Source organism: Equus przewalskii, chromosome 3 (genome assembly GCF_037783145.1).
Source record: "Equus przewalskii isolate Varuska chromosome 3, EquPr2, whole genome shotgun sequence".
In the NCBI taxonomy this organism is placed as follows: domain Eukaryota; kingdom Metazoa; phylum Chordata; class Mammalia; order Perissodactyla; family Equidae; genus Equus; species Equus przewalskii.
This window is the reverse complement of record NC_091833.1, coordinates 118,102,616-118,123,116: the sequence shown is the minus strand read 5'-3', so window position 1 is coordinate 118,123,116 and position 20,501 is coordinate 118,102,616. Positions and strand designations below refer to the sequence as shown.

The 20,501-nt window shown below is 37.8% G+C and overlaps 1 protein-coding gene across 10 annotated transcripts in view; it reads right to left on the bottom strand.

The window, feature by feature from the left end:
- POLN (DNA polymerase nu) overlaps positions 1-20,501 on the bottom strand; it is a 174,937-nt gene that overhangs the window by 26,438 nt on the left and 127,998 nt on the right. For 7 of the 10 annotated variants that reach the window (XR_011538819.1, XM_008528095.2, XM_070615228.1 and 4 more), the window contains one exon: positions 301-383. The exons of the other annotated variants lie outside the window; for them this stretch is intronic. Coding sequence is in view for 6 of the 7 variants with exons in the window: in XM_008528095.2 (XP_008526317.1) it covers positions 301-383 (83 nt within the window). In the remaining variant the exon portion in view is untranslated. The remainder of the gene's footprint in view (positions 1-300; positions 384-20,501) is intronic. 10 annotated transcript variants of the gene reach the window in all.

The following is a 20,501-nucleotide window of genomic DNA, read 5'->3' as shown; positions in this document are numbered from 1 at the left end:
GTGCCCTGCCACACTCCTCCTAGTGGGGCAACTTTGGACGACACTCACTTCTGCGCCTCCATTCTCTCATCTGAAAAGGTTGGTGTCAGTTCACGGCTGTGAGTGGTCTGACTGGTGTTTGGTGAGTCACAAACGTCATCACTGTTTGTGTAAATCATACACAGTGACTCACAAAAGGAGCTTCACAGGCCAAGAATGATTTCTCTAAGGCACAGCCACATTTAACACAGGCACACGACGAAAGCCACCTCCATCCGGCCTACAAGTGACACCAAGACTTCAGCTGGGCCCGCGGCCTACCTGCTCCATAGACCACCGAGTACACCACCTTCTTGGTCTGCTCTCTCTCCACGTGGGTCACGCATTCTGAGGGAATGTCTTTCCTATGGGGAAAGATGGCATGATGTCAGGCACATGGGCACCCTGTCTGCAGAGGAAGCCGCGAGAGTCCAAACCACGGACATTGTCCCATCACAGTTCTTTCTCTGGAGGTTCTTAATGGTTTCAGATCAGGCCTGTCATCTATGTAGGGGAGACATTCAATGTCTGCAGCATCTGGCTCAGCATAGGCCCTCCGAAGAGATGCTGATGGTGAGCCCATTGCAGCTGGCCATTCCCAGGGCATCCACAAACCAAAACCAAAAATGCTTTTACGAAAGGAGTGCCAACCCAACTTGAGGAAAGCCTGGTTCCAGAGCTGGGGTTCTGGGGCCTGGTGTCTGGTTCCTCTGCAGGACTGGATGAGCATCTTCTGCTTTGCCTCCCATAGATAGAGGGCCTGGCGGGTGAGCCCTGGCCTGGGGCTGCAGCACTCAGACAGAATAAGGATCAACTCAACATCTGACCGGCGTGTGAACCACAGCGATCTGCAAAGATTAGAACTGAGACGTCTGAGGAGCGCAGGGGCTAGTGGGCATCTGGAGCCCTTGCTCCTTGCTAGACCATCCTAGGCAGCCATGTGTCTCATCTGGACCAAGTCTCCCCAACAGAGGGAACACTTCAGATTCAGGAGAAGGGAGAGAAAGACAGAGAGACAGAGAGAAGGATAAGGAAAAAGGAAAAGGAATCTGTCCCCATCTTCGTGGTGGGCTCTGTGCTGGGCCCTCCCTCAGTGCTCAGCAAGGCCGTTGACAATGCCCTTAGTTTTCACTTGCTGCTGGCACTGAGCCTAGCGACCAGCCTAACGTGAAAGCTCAGAGTCTCCTCAGGTCTCTTCCGAGTGGGCACACACTCGGCTTTCTAAATTTCCCAGTATACACAGGCGCTTTGAATGCCCTAACTTCCCAAAGAATCTCCCTCCAGCTTTTCCTCCCAAGCTGTCAATGCTTTATTATCTGCCTCAGATAGAATCTTTTGCTCCAAGCGGCTGCAGGTTGTTTATCTTACAAGGTTTTTGAGCAATGCCCGCCATTTTTCCGCCCCGAGTGAGTTCTGAGTTAGGTGAAACAAGGCCCATGTCATCCTTCAGGCAGCCCCCAGACAAATCAGAAGAGACAAACACAATTCTTTGCAAATAATGTCTGCTTGCTCCCTTGGGACCCAGGGAGCAGGGTCCCACACTGGGCGCATGGACTGTTGAGCTGGTGGGGGGAGAGCAAGTGAAAATACCACAAAGTTCTCCTCCTGTTTTCAAGTTGCCTTTTTTTGATTTAGCATTTGTTTGGTTGCTGTAAACTGTTGACTGCTTTCCAGAGATCTGACAAAGTTGGTTCTGACCAGTTCTGCTTGATTTGGGATGTTTCTGTCAGGGAATAGGTCCTCGGAGCTGCGTACTTCACCATTTTCACTGACATCCTAGAGTTCTTACTTTCACCACCTGCTTTCCAAGTACCAATGTATTTCCTTTTGTCATTTTCCCATTGTGTTAAGCTATTTTGCCTACTTGTTTATCTCACCCTTGAACTTGGCATTGTTGACAGCTGTATTTAGATAAGAAGCAAAAAGCTAAAATGTACCCAGGCTCAGAACTAACATGTGTCAACTCTTACGTCACCAGGCACCCTCACTCCCCACCTAGTTCCCTTTATTTTGGAAACCCCACAGGTGCTCCAAACCTGCCCGGGAAAGACACTGCTGACAAACTAAGACTAGCTTTCTCTGCTACCCCTGAGGGCCACCCGCAATGAAAGCAGACGATGCCTTGGCTCAAACAGATGGATCTGAAGACAACTGGAGGGAGGCAGAGGAGCGAGGCACTTTGAAGCAGGATGCCCCTCAACCAAACTGCACAGGTGAGCTCCCCTCAGCGTGCTGAACGGAGTTAGAAAGTTCTGAGGAAGCAGCATTAAACTCTTCCAGAACCTGCTTTTTCCTACAGAGCCAAAACATGACAAGATCTAAACAATATAATCAATAAAAGATATTATGGACATATGTCAAAACCATGCTCTGATAATAGAGAGTATACTTTCTTCTCGAGCTCATATGGCATATTCACAATAACCCATCACCCATGAGGGCACACAGAAAACATCAAAAGGTTGCACAAGCTAGAAATATTAAAGTAACACTCTGATCACAGAGCAAGAAAACTAGAAATTAAAAACAAAAACAAAACCCAAAAAAGCCCATCTATCTAGAAATAAAACAAAAAACACTTCTATCAGACAACTTTTGGGTGAAGAGAAATACAAACAGAAATTACATAATTTCTAATGAAAACACTATGTGTCAGACCCAATGGATTACATTTAAAGCAGTGAGAAAATTTCATAGGCTTAAATGCCTATATTAGTAAAAACAAAAGAACAAAAGTATATGAATTAAGTTTTCAACTCAAAAAGTAAGAAAAAGAACAACAACAAAGAAAATCAAAAGAATACACAAGGAAGGAAATAATAAAGCTAAAATAAACTGAGGAGCAGAAATCGGTAAAGCTGAGAACAGCAAGACAAGAGATCAAACTGATAAATAAAAATCCTGGTTCTTATAAAAGATAAAATAGACAAACCATTAACTGGTTTAATCGAAAGGGAGCAAGCACAGATATACGATATAAGAAAAAAGGGAAAGTAACCACGGAGAGGCAGGAGGTTAAGAAAAACCTTTAAAAAATTATTTTGCACAACTCTATGCAAGTAAATTTGAAAATCCAGGTGAAATGGACAATTTCTTAAGAAAACACAGTTATAAAAGTTGGCCCCAGGAGAGATGAAGGTTAAACAGATCAACATCCATACAAGAAACAGAGAAAATTATTGAGGAACCACTCCACACAAAAGCTCCAGGCCCAGATGGATCAAAGCAGAATTCTATCAAACCTTTACAGACCAGAGTCCCATGCTGTATAAACTGTTTCAGAGTTTATAAAATGAAGAAAAAGTTGCAAATCTATTTTATTAAGCAAGTATAACAGTTAGACAAACATGATAAAGAGTGTATAATAAAGGGAAATTACAGACCAATATTTCCTATGTATATTGATTGAATATTAGCAAACAGAGTCCAATACTACATTAAAAAAAATAGTACCCCATGACCAAGCAGAGTCTATACCAGGAAAGCAAGGTTGGTTCCACGTTAGGAAATCTGTTAATGTAACTCACCACATTAACAGGACCAAGGAGAAAATTACATAGTTGTTGAAAAAAAAAGCTATGACAAAATTCAACATCTACTCTTAAAAACTCTTGAGAAAATAGGAATAGCTGGATATTTCCTTAAAATTATAAAACAATACACCTCAGTCCTAAAGTTAGTATCTTATTAATGGGGAAACACCAGAAGCATCCTTACTAAGGTCAGAAACAAGGCAAGGATGCCCACTACCTCTGCTATTACTTAACATTGTTCTGGAAATATTAGTCAAATAACTAGAGGCATACAAATTGGAAAATTAAAAAAGAAATAATCTCTAGTTGCAGATGACATGATAGTATTCCTGGAAATCCCTAGAGAATCTACAATAAAATAATTCAGAAAGATAGCAGGAAATAAAATTAATATAACAAGTCAATAGCCTTCATATACACAAATAAAATATTAACAAAAAAGATAAAATACTTAGGAATAAACCTAACAAGAAATGTGTAAAACTTATATGAAGAAACCTTTAAAACCTCCTAAAAGACACAAAAGTAGACTTGATTAAATGGAAAGGCATCCCTTGTTCTTCTTTTTTTTAAAGATTGGCAGCTGAGCCAACATCTGTTGCCAATCTTTTTTTTCCTCCTTCTTCTCCCCAAAGCCCCCCAGCACATAGCTGTATATCCTGGTTGCAGGTCCTTCCGGTTGTGCCATGTGGGATACCACCTCAGCATGGCCTGATGAGCAGTCTGCACCCAGGATCCAAACCTGTGAAACCCTGGCTTGCCGAAGTGTAGCGCACAAACTTAACTGCTTGGCCATGGGGCCAGCCCCAGGCATCCTTTGTTCTTGATTGAAATGTCTCAACATCATCAAGACATGAGCTCTCCCTATGTTAATTTGTGAATTTAATGTGATCTCAATAAAAATACGAACAAGCTTTTTTATGGAACTAGACAAGGTGATGCTAAAGTTCATATGGAAGAACAAATGCATAAGAATAGGTAGGAAAATGGAATAGAAGAGCTCTGAGGGGCAGCAGGACTCACCTATGTACAAACACACTAGGAGTTCTCTATAATCATTGCAGTGTGGCACAGGCACGTGAATAGACAGACCACTGGAACAGAACAGGAAGTTCAGACACAGACTCACCTACATACAGAAATCTAACATCATAAAGATGGCATCTCCAGTCACCCGAGCAAAGATGGACTTGATTAATGGTGCTGGGACAACAGGATAGACATTTGGAAAAAGATAAAAGAAAACATGGGCGCATTCCTCTATAATCTGCATGCAGAGAAAGGCTTTCTTACTATGACTCAAAACCCAGATGCATAGGGGTTGGCCTGGTTGTGTAGTGGTTAAGTTTGCACGTTCTGCTTCGTAGCCTGGGGTTTGCCGGCCCGGATCCTGGGCACGGACCTAGGCACCGCTTATCAAGCCATGCTGTGGCAGGTGTCCCACATGTAAAATAGAGGAATATGGGTACAGATGTTAGCTCAGGGCTAATCTCCCTCAAAAAAACAAAAATCCGGATGCAATAAAAGAAAAGACTGATAGATTACCAAAAAACCAAAACAAAACACCAGATCTTTTGCATGGCATAAAATACCATAATCAAAGTCAAAAGACAACAAACTAGGAGAAAATATTTGTAACATATATCAGAGATGAATGACTAATATCCCTAACTACAAAGAACTTTTAAAAATTGAAGAAACAAAGACAAAAAAAATCCTATGGAAGAATAAAAATGGCTGAAAGGCATGAGCTACATTTGATCTGTTGGTCCCCGGTGGCCACCTTTAAGCAGGGCCTCTGGCCCCTGGCAACCAAGGATGATTCTGGTTTGGCATCTGTTGAGTGATCAAGCAGTTGCAAAACCTTAGCTGATCTGCCCCAAAGTAGCCCAGGTTTGTTGATCCTTCTGGGTGCAGAAGAGTCTGGAGTGGCTTAACACGAAGTATGATTACTTTTTGGGATGTTAAGCTGAAGGCTAAACTGTGAAGTGGAGGTCATTGTGGCTGGGAAACTATGCCAGGTCTCTTGGTGTTTTCTCTGGTTATTTTTAAAAAATTAACTTCATTGAAGTATAATTAACATATGGTGAAATGCACCCATTTTAAGTGAACAGTCCAGTGAATTTTCAAAAATGCATACACCTGTATAACTACCAGCACAATCAAGATACAGAACATTTCTATCACTCCAAAATGTTCCCTCATGCCCCTTTGTAGTCAAATCAGCCCCGCTACACAGGCCCAGGGAAGCACAGATCTGATTAGTGACACTGCGGGTTAGCTTTGCCTTGTATCCTATATAAACGGAAGCATACAGTAAGTACTCTTTTGTGTCTGGCTTCTCTCACTTAGCATATATTTTTGAGACATATCTACACTGCTGTGTATATCCTTAGTTCATTCCTTTCCACTGCTGATACTTTCCCATTGTAAGCATATGACACAATTTGTATATTAATTCACCTGTTAATAGACATTTAAATTTTTTTGAGTTATGGCTATTATAAAGTTACTAAGAACTTTATGCACAAGTCTTTTATTATACATATATTTTCATTTCACTCGGATAAATACCTAAGAGTAGAACTGCTGGGTTGTATGCTAAGTGTCTGTTCACTTTATAAGAAAAGGATTATTTTTTTCCCAACTGGCTACACGATTTACACACCTAACTGCAATATATGAGAGTTGTGGTTGCTTCACATCCTTGCCAACACTTGATATTATTAGTCTTTTTAGTTTTAGCCATTCCAGTGGGTATGGAGAGGTATCTAATTGTGGCTTTAATTTGCATTTCCCTGATAACTAGTAATACTGAACATATTTTATGTGCTCACTGGCATTTATTTTGTGAAGTGTCTGCTTAAAACTTTTGCCTATTTTGGGAGGGGTTACTTGTTTTTCTATTATGGAGTTACAAGAGATCTGTATATGTTCGGACACCAGTCTGTTGTCAGAAATGTGTATTGTGAATAATTCCTCCCAATCCGTGGCTTGCCTTTTCTTCCTCTTAATGATGTTCTAGAGCAGATGTTTTAAATTTTGAGGAAGTCTAACTTATCAATTTTTCAATTAAATTAAAGTAAATTAAATGGTTGGTGCTTTGGTGTCCTATCTATGAAATATTTGTCAACCCCAAAGATGAAAAGATTTTCTCCTGTGTTCTTCCAGTAGTTTTTATAGTTTTATAAAAACTATAGTTTTAATAGTTTATAGTTTTAACTTTTATGTGTAGGTCTATGATCCATTTTGAATTAATTTTTGTATATGGTATGAAGTAAGAGCCAAAACTCATATTTTCTAAGTGGATATCTCGTTGTTCCAGCATCATTTAGAGAGATTATTCTTTACCGCATCAAATTACGTTGGCACTTATGCTGAAAATGAATTAATCACACATATGAGGGTCTATTTCTGGATTCTCGTCTGTTCTAATGATCTATGTATCTATTCTTATACTGATAACCCACTGTCTCAATTACTGTAACTTTACAGCAAGTTCTGAAATCAGGTAAAATTCTTCAAACTTTGTTCTTTTTCAAAACTGTTCTCAACATAAGTGCCAATGTAAGAGTTTTATTATAATTTCTTGCAACTTCTACAAGAAAGTCTTGCTAGGATTTTTATTGGAATCATGTTGAATTTATAGGTTGATTTGGGGTAAACTGACATCTTAACAGTAGTGAGCCTCCCAATCCATGGACACACTATATATCTCTCCATTTGTTTAGGTCTTTAATTCCTCTCAGCAATGTTTGTAGTTTTCAGTGTACAGGTCAAACACCTATTTTATTAAATTTATCTCTAAGTATTTTATACTTTTGGATGTTATTGTAATCGCATTGTTTTAAATGTTTTTATTTTTCAACGTTTATTGCTACTATATACAAATACTATTGATTTTTATACATTAACTTTGTTTCCTATGACCTTGCTAAATATTCTTAGTGGTTTTTTTTTTTTTTATTAATGTTATGATAGATTACAACCTTGTGAGATTTCAGTTGTACATTTTTGTTAGTCATGTTGTGGGTACACCACTTCCCCCTCTGTGCCCTCCCCCTACCCCCCTTTTCCCTGGTAACCACCGATCAGATCTCCTTATCAATATGCTAATTTCCACCTATGAGTGGAGTCATATAGAGTTCGTCTTTCTCTGACTGGCTTATTTCGCTTAACATAATACCCTCGAGGTCCATCCACGTTGTTGTGAATGGGCCGATTTTGTCTTTTTTTATGGCTGAGTAGTATTCCATTGTGTATATATACCACATCTTCTTTATCCAATCATCAGTTTCTGGGCATGTAGGCTGGTTCCACGTCTTGGCTATTGTAAATAATGCTGCGATGAACATAGGGGTGCAACGGACTCTTGAGATTTCTGATATCAGGTTCTTAGGATAGATACCCAGTAATGGGATGGCTGGGTCATAGGGTATTTCTATTTTTAACTTTTTGAGAAATCTCCATACTGTTTTCCATAGTGGCTGTATCAGTTTGCATTCCCACCAACAGTGTATGAGGGTTCCTTTTTCTCCACAACCTCTCCAACATTTGTCGCTCTTGGTTTTGGATGTTTTTGCCAATCTAACGGGTGTAAGGTGATATCTTAGTGTAGTTTTGATTTGCATTTCCCTGATGATTAGCGATGATGAACATCTTTTCATGTGTCTATTGGCCATATTCATATCTTCTTTTGAGAAATGTCTGTTCATGTCCTCTGCCCATTTTTTGATCGGGTTGTTTGTTTTTTTGTTGTTAAGCAGTGTGAGTTCTTTGTATATTATGGAGATTAACCCTTTGTCGGATAAGTGGCTTGTAAATATTTTTTCCCAATTAGTGAGCTGTTTTTTTGTTTCAATCCTGTTTTCCCTTGCCTTGAAGAAGCTCTTTAGTCTGATGAAGTCCCATTTGTTTATTCTTTCTATTGTTTCCCTCAACTGAGGAGTTACAGTGTCCGAAAAGATTCTTTTGAAACTGATGTCAAAGAGTGTACTGCCTATATTCTCTTCCAAAAGACTTATTGTCTCAGGCCTAATCTTTAGGTCTTTGATCCATTTTGAGTTTATTTTGGTGTGTGGTGAAAAAGAATGGTCAATTTTCAATCTTTTGCATGTAGCTGTCCAGTTTTCCCAGCACCATTTGTTGAAGAGACTTTCTTTTCTCCATTGTAGGCCCTCTGCTCCTTTGTCGAAGATTAGCTGTCTATAGATGTGTGGTTTTATCTCTGGGCTTTCAATTCTGTTCCATTGATCTGTGGACCTGTTTTTGTACCAGTACCATGCTGTTTTGATCACTGTAGCTTTGTAGTATGTTTTGAAATCGGGGATTGTGATTCCATCGGCTTTGTTTTTCTTGCTCAGGATTGCTTTAGCAATTCGCGGTCTTTTGTTGCCCCATATGAATTTTAGGATTGTTTGTTCAATTTCTGTGAAGAATGTTCTTGGGATTCTGATTGGGATAGCATTGAATCTGTAGATTGCTTTAGGTAGTATGGACATTTTAACTATGTTTATTCTTCCAATCCATGTGCAAGGAATGTCTTTCCATCTCTTTATGTCATCGTCAATTTCTTTCAAGAAAGTCTTGTAGTTTTCATTGTATAGATCCTTCACTTCCTTGGTTAAATTTATCCCAAGGTATTTTATTCTTTTTGTTGCGATTGTGAATGGGATTGAGTTCTTGAGTTCTTTTTCTGTTAGTTCATTGTTAGTGTATAGAAATGCTACTGATTTATGCACGTTAATTTTATACCCTGCTACTTTGCTGTAGTTGTTGATTATTTCTAATAGTTTTTCTGTGGATTCTTTGGGGTTTTCTATATAAAAGATCATGTCGTCTGCAAACAACGAGAGTTTTACTTCTTCGTTACCTATTTGGATTCCTTTTATTTCTTTTTCCTGCCGAATTGCTCTGGCCAGCACCTCCAGTACTATGTTGAATAGGAGTGGTGAAAGTGGGCACCCTTGTCTTGTTCCTGTCCTCAGAGGGATGGCTTTCAGTTTTTGTCCATTGAGTATGATGTTGGCTGTGGGTCTATCATATATGGCCTTTATTATGTTGAGGTACTTTCCTTCTATACCCATTTTACTGAGGGTTTTTATCATAAATGGGTGTTGGATCTTGTCGAATGCTTTCTCTGCATCTATTGAGATGATCATGTGGTTTTTGTTTTTCATTTTGTTGATGTAGTGTATCACGTTGATTGACTTGCGGATGTTGAACCATCCCTGTGTCCCTGGTATGAATCCCACTTGATCATGGTGTATAATCTTTTTGATGTATTGCTGTATTCGGTTTGCCAAAATTTTGTTGAGGATTTTTGCATCTATGTTCATCAGTGATATCGGCCTGTAGTTCTCCTTCTTTGTGTTGTCCTTGTCAGGTTTGGGGATCAGAGCGATGTTGGCTTCATAGAATGTGTTAGGGAGTACTCCATCTTTCTCAATTTTCTGGAACAGTTTGAGGAGAATAGGTATTAAGTCTTCTTTGAATGTTTGGTAGAATTCTCCAGAGAAGCCGTCTGGTCCTGGACTCTTATTTTTGGGGAGGTTTTTGATTACCGTTTCTATTTCCTTACTTGTGATTGGCCTATTCAGATTCTCCATTTCTTCCTGATTCAGTTTGGGGAGATTGTAGGAGTCTAGGAATTTGTCCATTTCTTCCAGGTTGTTCAATTTGTTGGCATATAGTTTTTCATAGTATTCTCTTATGATCTCTTGTATTTCATTGGTATCTGTTGTGATTTCTCCTCTCTCATTCCTAATTTTATCAATTTGCGATTTCTCTCTTCTTTTCTTGGTGAGTCTGGCTAGGGGTTTGTCAATTTTGTTAATTCTTTCGAAGAACCAACTCTTTGTTTCATTGATCCTTTCTATTGTCTTTTTTGTTTCAATATCGTTTATTTCTGCTCTTATTTTTATTATTTCCCTCCTTCTACTGACTCTGGGTTTTGTTTGTTCTTCTTTTTCTAGTTCTGTTAGGTGTCGTTTGAGGTTGCTTATGTGAGCTTTTTCTTGTTTAGTGAGGTGAGCCTGTATTGCGATGAATTTCCCTCTTAGGACTGCTTTTGCTGCATCCCAAATGGTTTGGTATGTCGTGTTCTCATTTTCATTAGTCTCCAGATAAAATTTGATTTCTTCTTTAATTTCTTCAATGATCCATTGTTTGTTGAGAAGCGTGTTGTTTAGTCTCCACATTTTTGCACCTTTCTCTGCTTTTTTCTTGTAGTTGATTTCTAGTTTAATAGCATTGTGATCAGAAAAGATGCTTGATATTATTTCAACTCTCTTGTATTTATTGATCTTTGCTTTGGTTCCCAAAATATGGTCAATCCTTGAGAATGTTCCATGTGCACTTGAGAAGAATGTGTAACCTGCTGTTTTGGGGTGATATTCTTAGTGGTTTTAATATCATTTTTTTTGTAGATCCCTTAGGCTTTTTCTGTATACACAATGATGCTGTCTTCAAATAAAGATAGTTTTCCTTCTTTCTTTCCAAACTGCATTCCCTTCATTTTTATTATTGTTTATTTCTGCTTTATTACACTGACTAGAACCTCCAGTATAATGTTGAATAGAAGTTGTGAGAGCAGACATTCTTGTGTTGTCCTATTCTTAGGGGGAAAGCAATGAATTTCTCACCATTAAGTAAGATATTAGCTATGGGTTTTTCATATATGCCCTTTATCATGTTGAGAAAGTCTCCCTTCTATTTTTGGTTTACTGTAAGTTCTTATAATAAATAGGTCTTGAATTATATCAAATCCTTTCCTACATCTATTGAGATGATTACATGGTTTTTCTCCTTTATTCTCTTAATATGATTAATTACATTGATTTTGAATGCTAAGCTAACCAGACATTCCCTGGATAAACCCCAATTAGTTATGGAGTATTGTCCTTTTTTTATATTGATAGATTTGGTTTGCTAACATTGTGAAGGAATTTTGCGAGTATGATCATGAGGTATATTAGTCTGTAGTTTTCTCTTTGCATAATGTCTTTGTTTTAGTATCAAGGTAATTCTGGCTTCATAAAATGAGTTGAGAAGTATTCACTCTTCTTATATTTTCTGGAAGTATTTGCAAAGGATGGCGTTCCCTCTTCCTTAAATGTTTGATAGATTTTCTAGTGAAGCCATGTAGCACTGGGAAGCTTTTTATTACAAATTCAACTTTTTAAACAGATAAGAGGCTATTGAGACCATCTATTTCTTATTTTGTCAGTTTTGGCAATTTGTACATTTCAGGAAATTTGAGTTACAAAATTTATGGACATAAAGTTGCTAATTACATTGCCCTATTCTTTTAACATCTGTAGAGTTTATGCTGATGTAATCTTTTTCATCCTGATATTGGTAATTTGTGGTTTTTCCTTTTTTTTTTTGATCAGTCTCCCCAGGAGTTTATAAATTTTATTCATCTTTTTGAAAATCCTGCTTTTGGTTTCTGTGATTTTCTCTTCTATTTTTCTGTCCTTTATTTACACTGATTTCTGCTCCTCTTATCCTCCTTCTACTGACTTAGGACTTAAGTTGCTCTTATTTTTCTAGGTCCTTAGAAGCTTTGATAATTTATTTTAGACTTTTCTTATTTTCTAATAGGAGCATTTAATGTCATAAATTTCTCTCTAAGTACTTCCATAGCAGCATGCCATAATTTCTGACATGTTGTGTTTTCATTATCATCTAGCTCAAAATATTTTCTAATATTCCTTGTGACCTTTTCCTTTGACTCATGGGTTATTTAGAAATGTATTTTTTATTTTCCAAATATTTGGGGATTTTCCATATATATTTTTTGTTCCTGATTTCTAATTTAATTCCTAATTAATTTCTAATCTAATTCTGCAGTTGTTGGTGGATAATGTTATTCAGGTCTTCCATATACCTTCTGATTTTCCCTGTTCTTATCAATCATTGAGAAAGAAGTATTGAAGTCTCCAACTCTGCTTGAAGATTTGTCCATTTTTCCTTTCAGTTCTACCAGGTTTTGCCTCATGTATTTTGAAGCTCTCTTATTAGGTGCACCCCCTACGTACAACTGTTATCTTTTCTTGATGAATTGGCCCTTTTATGAAATGTCTCTCTCTATCCTTGGTAATATTCCTTGTCCTGAAATCTAACTTGTCTGATATTAATATAGCTATTCAAATTGTTATCTGGTTAGTCTTTATGCACTGGTTTTGAACTCAGGTTCTCATCCACTGGATTTCACACTGTATTTCTCACTACCAATTCTAGGGTTAGGGAGAATTTGGGGCCTTTGTGAAGAGCAAGTTGCTCTGGCTCCATATGTCTCTGCTCAGATACAATGACAGAGAAGAAGGTCACCTGTGTTCTCTTGGGATTGCATACCAGGAAAAAAGTATAACATTTTCATTAACTGCACTTACCTGCTGAAGTGGCCACTAAGAGCCACACAGCAGATGTTCCATAAACTAATATGCCTGGAGCTTGAAAGAATTTTTGAGAGGTTGGCTTATGCATTAGCTTCCTGTGGCTGCCATAACAAATTACCACAAATTTGGTGGCTTAAAACAAGAGAGATTTATTCCCTTACAGTTTTGGAGGTTAGAAGTCTGAAATCAGTACCACTGGGCCAAAGTCAAGGGGTCAACAGGGCCCCATTCCTGCTGGATGCTCTAGAGGGAGAATCCATTCCTCCCCTCTTCCAGCTTTTGGTGGCTGCTGGCATTTCTTGGCTTGTGGCCATATCACTCCAATCTCTGCTTCTGGGGTCACATGGCCTTCTCCTCTGTTTGTGTGAAGTCTCCCTCTATCTCCCTCTTATAAGTGCACTGTGACAGCATTTAGAACCCATTCTAATAATCCAGGATAATCTTCTCATCTCAAGATAATTAACTAAATCATGCTGCAAAGATCTTTTTCCATATAAGGTAACAATTCATATCCATGGATTAAAACGTGGATATCTTTTGGGGAACCATTATTCAGACTACCAAAGCATATGAACCATAATGTATTTAAAATGATTACACAATGAGACCCAAATTATGAAAACAAAAAAACCCACAAAGTAATAGGAATCAAAAGTGTGTATGGGAGAAAGATAGAGAGAAAGAACGAATAGGAATGGAATTCTGGCCAGCCAAAAGAAGACAAAGCTAAGTGGAAACAGTGATTTAGATGTTGGATGAGGAACAAAATGCCCCACAGACATGGCCTTGGCCAACTAACAATAGATGGATACAGTCACAGTGGGTGTCCCAGGGGTCAGAGTATGCAAGAGGTTAGAGGTTCCCCAATTCAATGAAGCCAAACCTGGATTATTGTTCAGTTGCTAAGAAATGGAAAAATGGAATGGAATTTGTATAAAAGTGATGTAAGTGAAATTCTTTCTAAATCCTTTGTCAAACTTATGCTTGACTTTGGCATCTACACCAGAGGCCATCCCTGGGTATCGAAGAAGTAGGGATGAGACTGTAATCAGGCCTAGAAATACCCTGGCAGAGACTGAGCAGAGAGTAGAGACGGAAGACTTTGCACCCAGGAGCACAGGAAGCTCACAACAAGAAAGGCCTGGCAAGGGGCCACCCAAGGACAGATAAGTCAGAATCCCACAGGGGAAAAGGAGGCAGAAGAACCTCACTGCCTCCAACAGGGCTGCTAGGACAGGCCTTGAGCCTGGACTGCATGGCATGGCCAGCAAAGGTGGGCAGTGCCCAGCAGCCAGGGTGTGGCAAGTAACCCAGAAGCAGAGGGAGAGCAGACCAGCTCTGGAAGGCAATGAGTTCTAGCATGTGCATTTTGAGATAGACCAACCTTCTAAGGTCCCACTAGAGCACTTCTTTCGAGTTGTGGTCTGTATCCAGTGAGGGGTGTCTAGGGACAGATGGCAGTTGTAGGCAGCCTCAAGCTGAAGCCCTCCAAAGAACGTGGGACGGCCTGCATCAATGAACCTGACTGCTTCAGAATCACTGAGAGAGCATCTTAATTATGTTCCTCCACCCTGACTCCAGACCTACTGAGCCAGATTCTTTGGGTCGAGGCACTTAAAATGCCTTCCCAGCACAGTTAACGACCTGCCTGGAGGCCACAGACACAAGAGGGCCCAGAGACACGGGCTCTTCACTGCTTTTTGATCCCTTGGTGAAAGAGGATTATCTTAAAGCTGGAAAGGGCCTGGCAAGCACCATCAACAGAAAAGTGAAATCTAAGGTAGGTGAGGCACTAATGAGGGGAGGCAGCCACTCTGCGTGAATTCTGTCCCAGATTTGTGAGAACACACACATTAAAGGACAAAACAGCATCCAGTTTCAGTGATTCTAACTGGAAGGAAACAGGAAGAATAGGAAAGGTGCCAGAAAATTAGAGATAACCTAATTGTCAGAAACAGACTTGCATTATGATTATGATTATGAAAAGGATGTGTTGGAGCAGACAGAGAGGAAATGGAAGATGACGACATGGGTTTGTCTTTGACTACTCCTGCTGGCTGTATGTCAACCTGCTTCCTAACAGTAAACCATCTTGCCCTCCTGGAATGACTCCCACTTGATCATGTGTGCCAGGCCAGCCCTAGAGTAAGTGTGGACCTGTTCTGTGTTCTGGGACTCAGGACCAGCTTAAACCACAGGAATCATCTGTTCTTCAGAGGTTTGAAAGCACTACTTGGCCCAGCTGCTTTTTTTGGTGCTTATGGAAGTGTAGTTCTTTCTTTTTCTGTTTCCTCTGAGCAGGTTATTGGTCTCTTGGGTTTTCTGTCTTTTCTTGGATCCCTTTGGGTAATTTATATTTTCCTAGAAAATCATTCATGTTATTAAAGCTTACAAGTTAACTAGCAGAGAGTTGCACATGGTAATCTCATTACAAGAGATGGTCCTTGGAAAAGACTGATTAAGAAGAAAAACTTCTAACAAATGAAGGAAAAAAACCCAACAAAATATTACAAGGGAATATTGCCTTCAAAAGTCTGAAAGAAAATAATCTCCAACATAGAATTCTATCTCCAGCCAAATTATCAACCAAATGTGAGACATTTTCAGACATGTAATGTCTCTAGAAATTAACCTTCCACGTACCATTTCTGAGGGAGCCATGTAAGGATATGCTCTACCAAGACAATGGAGTAACCCAAGAAAGGGAAGTAGGAAATAGGAGCTCCAATATAGGACAAGGGGAAAGGGGACCCCAGGTGATGATGAGGAGAAGCCCCAGGCTGACAGTTGTGCACCAGGTACAGAAGGCGATGAGTCCACACTGGAGCTGGGTGGAAAGCTCCAGAAAGGACTTCTTCAGAAAACTGAACTTGATAGAATATCTGAAGGGTGTGAAAGTTTGCCATACAAAGATCCTCAGCAAAAACTCTTGGAAGAAGTATTCCAGTAATAAAATAAACAACTTCAGTTGTTGCTATAAGAGATATGGGAAAGAAGGGGAATACAATGTTCTGGCAAAATCCATTGTTGGTTTTTCTTTTTTCAATAAAGCTTAGATCAAATAAAAGAGAAAATATCTGTAACTGCACAGGACGAAAACTCTAGACAACATTAACAGGAGTGGAGTGGAAAGGGGAGCTTAAAGGGACATAAGGACATGCTAAATGGTGTGTTTTATTAGAAGGAAGATGTAAATACTGATCATTTTAAGTAATCAAAAGAATAACAAAAAAACATGAGTATTTACCCTAGCGCCTGAAACAGTAACATAGTAAATATTCAGTAAGTAGTTAGTGAGTGAATGAATGAAGAAATGAATAGGTATGCTTCTTAAGGGCAAAAAGTGTAAGAACAAATTTTAAACATATAACTTTTAAAAAACCTGAAGAGTTTTCCAGTTTTGGTAGATGCCGACCAGCATGTTGTAGATAAACCTTCCCATGCAGAACAACTATAAACACTGGAGAAAATATTAAAAAAAATATCTATTTGGGGGCTGGCCCAGTGGAGTAATGGTTAAGTTCATGTGCTCTGTTTTGGTGGCCCAGAGTTCGTGGGTTTGGATCCTGGGTGCAGACCTACACAGTTTTCATCAAGCCATGCTGTGGTGGCGTCCCATATACAAAAAATAGATGAATATTGGCATAGATGTTAGCTCAGCAACAATCTTCCTCAAGCAAAAAGAGGAAGATTGGCAAAAGATGTTAGCTCAGGGCCACTCTTCCTCACCAAAAGAAAAAAAGCATCTATTTGAAGGTCTGAGAGAGCAGAAAGAAAAAAACCCAAGGCAGTAAGAACTTGAGAGGCTTTGACTGCAGAGAAAGAGACGTGCAGAAATGTAACCCTGAGGTTTGGTGCCACATTCTCTCTTAAGAAATCTGCTAATTTTCAAGTGATGGTTGAAAAGCTGAGTACAGATTCCAGAAGTCTACGAGACTGGAGAAAAAGTTGAAGTTCAGGGCTTATCAAGAAAGCAGGTCCTTGGTACTCTAGGGGAAAAGATCCCCTAGTAATTTACTAGCTTTCACAAATACCAAAGCCCATCTTCCCAATGAATTAATCTCTGATTCGACTAAGGCAGTCTTCCCCCAGCTTAATTGTGTGCCAGAAGCAAGAATAAATCATCTTTTGAGGAAGATAACACTTTTCATACCCATAAGTAACCTCTATCCTTTCATTCACACTATTCAATCAAAAATTACCTGGCATCCCAGGAAATAAGATCAAATGACTGAAAACCAAGAGAGAAACCACAGAGACAGATGTATGGGAGACATAGATATTGTGGTTACCAGTTACAGACATTAGAATGATTGTGATTAATATGTTTAAGATAGATGACAAATTGAGAATTTGAGTAGAGAATTGAAAACTATGAAAAACAATTAAATGGATGATTGTAGAAGTGAAAAATGCAATAAATAAAATTAAGAACTCAAAAGTTTACTCAAATAGGGTTTAATTTTAACAGTCTAATAGCTATTCTTGTAGAAAAGATTACTGAATAGAATACAGACAAAAGAATGGAAGATCAGACAAAATATCCAGCCTGAGGCATGTAGAGAAAAAAGATGGAAAATACAGAAAAGAAAATAAGAGATATATGGAACATGGTGAAACGTTCTAACATAAGTTTAACCATAGTCCCAGAAGGAGAGGAGAAAGAAGGGAGTAGAAGTAATATTTAAAGAGATAATGACTGAGAAGTTTCCAAAGTTGATGAAAGACATCAAGCCATAGATAAAAGAAACACTACAAACCACAATCAAGGTAGATACAAAGAAAATCACATCTGAGCATAACATAAAATTTCTGAAAACCAAAGACAAAGAGAAAAATCTTAAAAACAACTAGAAAAAAATAATTGATTACCTTCAAAGAAGCACCAACACAACTAACAGTGACTTTTTAACAGAAATAATGGAAAATAGAAAAAATGGAATGAAATAATCAAGATGCAAAAAAATTACAATAGTAACTGCCAAACACGAATTCTATATGCAGCAAAAATATTGCTCAAAAATAAACGTAAAATTAGAACATGGCAGACAAACAAAAACTGAGATAATTTGTCATCTGAATACCTGCACTAAAAGAAATGCTAAAGATGGAATAAACTATAATAATTCCACATGGAAGCACAGAGATGCAGGAAGGAATAATGAGCAATGGAAAGGATATCAGTAAAGTTAAAATGAATATTGATTGTCTAAAACCATATTATAATATTTTGTGCAGTTCGAAATTATGTAGAATTAAAATATATTACAGCAATAAGTACAAAAGGCAGGAAGGGAAGATAAATGGAGTTAAAGTGTTACATAGTCTGAGAAGTAGTAAAATTACAACTTTATATCACATTTTTATAAGTGAAGGATGCTTGTAATAATCTCTAGAATAGTTTCTAAAAGAATAGTGAAAGAATATATATCTAACAAAGTAATAGAGGGGAAAATGAAATAACAAAAAATACTTAATCCAAAAAATGGCAAGAAGGGAGAGACAAAGAAACACAGAATAAGTGAGACAAATAGAAAACAATACCAAAAGGAGAGAGTTATCCCTAAATATATCAGTAATTATATTATACGTAAACGAACAAAATACTCCAATTAAAAGGCAAAGATTGTCAGAGTGGATTACATTTTTAAAATGCTGCATACACAAGGTACACCATAAGTATAAAAACACAGAAATGATGATAGCAAAAAGATGGAAAAGATATATGATGAAGACACTAGCTGAATAATACCTTTGTAGAGAATATCAAACAAGAGTTTAAGATAAGACAAATTACTAAAGTTGAAGAACATTTCATAACAATAGATTATTGACTGTAAAATACAAGAGTATTATTATCTTATAGGGTTTAAATATATGTAGAATTAAAATGTATGATCAGAAATAACACAAAAGGCAAGAAGGGTGAAGAGAGTTGAAAGGTTCTGAAGTCAGAGCATTGTCTGGGAAAGTAGTCAAAACATTAATTTATTTTGGACTGCAGTGAGTCAATGATTCACGTCATAATCTGACCATTAGAAGAATATTAAAAGACTGTAAAACCAATGGCTAATAGAGAAAAAGTGATTAATCCAAAAGGAAGGCAAAAAAGAAGAGAAAATAGAAGATAAAACAGGAAGGATAAATACAAACAGTAGAACAACACAGATAAAAAACCCCAAGTAATTGTATTAACTGTAAAAGACTAAATCTCTAATTAAAAGAATATCATAGTCAGACTGGACAAAAAGCCAAAACCCAACTATATGCTGCTTACAAAAAACAAATCTTAAATATAAGGGCACAGAAATGTTGGAAGTATAATAAGAGAATGGGGAAAAGATAATATGCAAACTCCAGCCAAAAGAAAGCTGGTTTAGCTGTATTCATATCAGAAAAAATAGTTGTAAGTTTACATATGCCTAATAATATAGCTTCAAAAGTATGAAGCAAAAATGCACAGAACCAAAAGGAGAAATAGAGAAATCCATGATCATAATGGGAGACTTTAACTCAACTCTAAAAGCTAATAGAACAAGCACACAAATATTAGGAAGGACATAGAAGATGTGAACAACATGTCTAACAAACCTGACCTAACTGACATACACAGAACCCAATAAGGACAGACTGCACATTCTTATCAAATGCAAAAGGACAAAACTGACCTCATGCTGGTCTGTAAAGCCATTTAAAACATATTTCAAAGGACCTAAATCCTACAGAGAATGTTCTTTGACCATAGTAGAATTAAGCTAAAAATCACCAGTAGCAACAATAACAACAAAAACTAGAAAATTCACTATATTGGCAATTAAGCATTGTACTTCTAAACAAGCCTTGGGTCAAAGAAGAAATCACAATGGCTATTAGAAAATATTTTTTGTTGAATGACAGTGAAAATAGACATAGCAAAATTTATGAGATGTAGCTAAAGTCACGCTTAGAAAGAAAACTATAGCCTTAAATCCATTTTAGAAATGAAGGAAATCTGAAAACCAACGCTCTATCACAAGTAGTTGGAAAAAGAAAGAACAACATAACAAATCCAAAGAAAGTAGAAAGAAGGAAATAGGAAAGATAAGAGAAGAAATTAATACAATAGAAAACAAACCTACAACAAAGAGATTTCATAATTGGTTCTTTGAAAAGATTAATAATATCAAGTCCCTAGAAAGACTAAATAAGAATGAAAAAGAGAAGGCATAAATTGAATAAGAATGAAAAAGACAAGGCATAAATTATCAATATAAAGAATGAAAATGGAATATCATTACAGACCCTACAGTCATTAAGATGATCAAAAGAGAATAATATGAGCAACTTTATGCCAATAAATTTGAAAAAATAGATGAAATGGACAAATTCAATGTGAAACGCAATACACCAAAACCAATACAAGAAGTAGTAGAAAAACTGAGCAGTCATATATCTCTTAAATAAATTGAATCCCCCAGAAAAAAATCCCAGGCCCAGCTGATTCACTGATGATTTCTTCCAAACATTTAAGGAAGAAACAAGACCACTCTTACATAAACTCTTCCAGAGA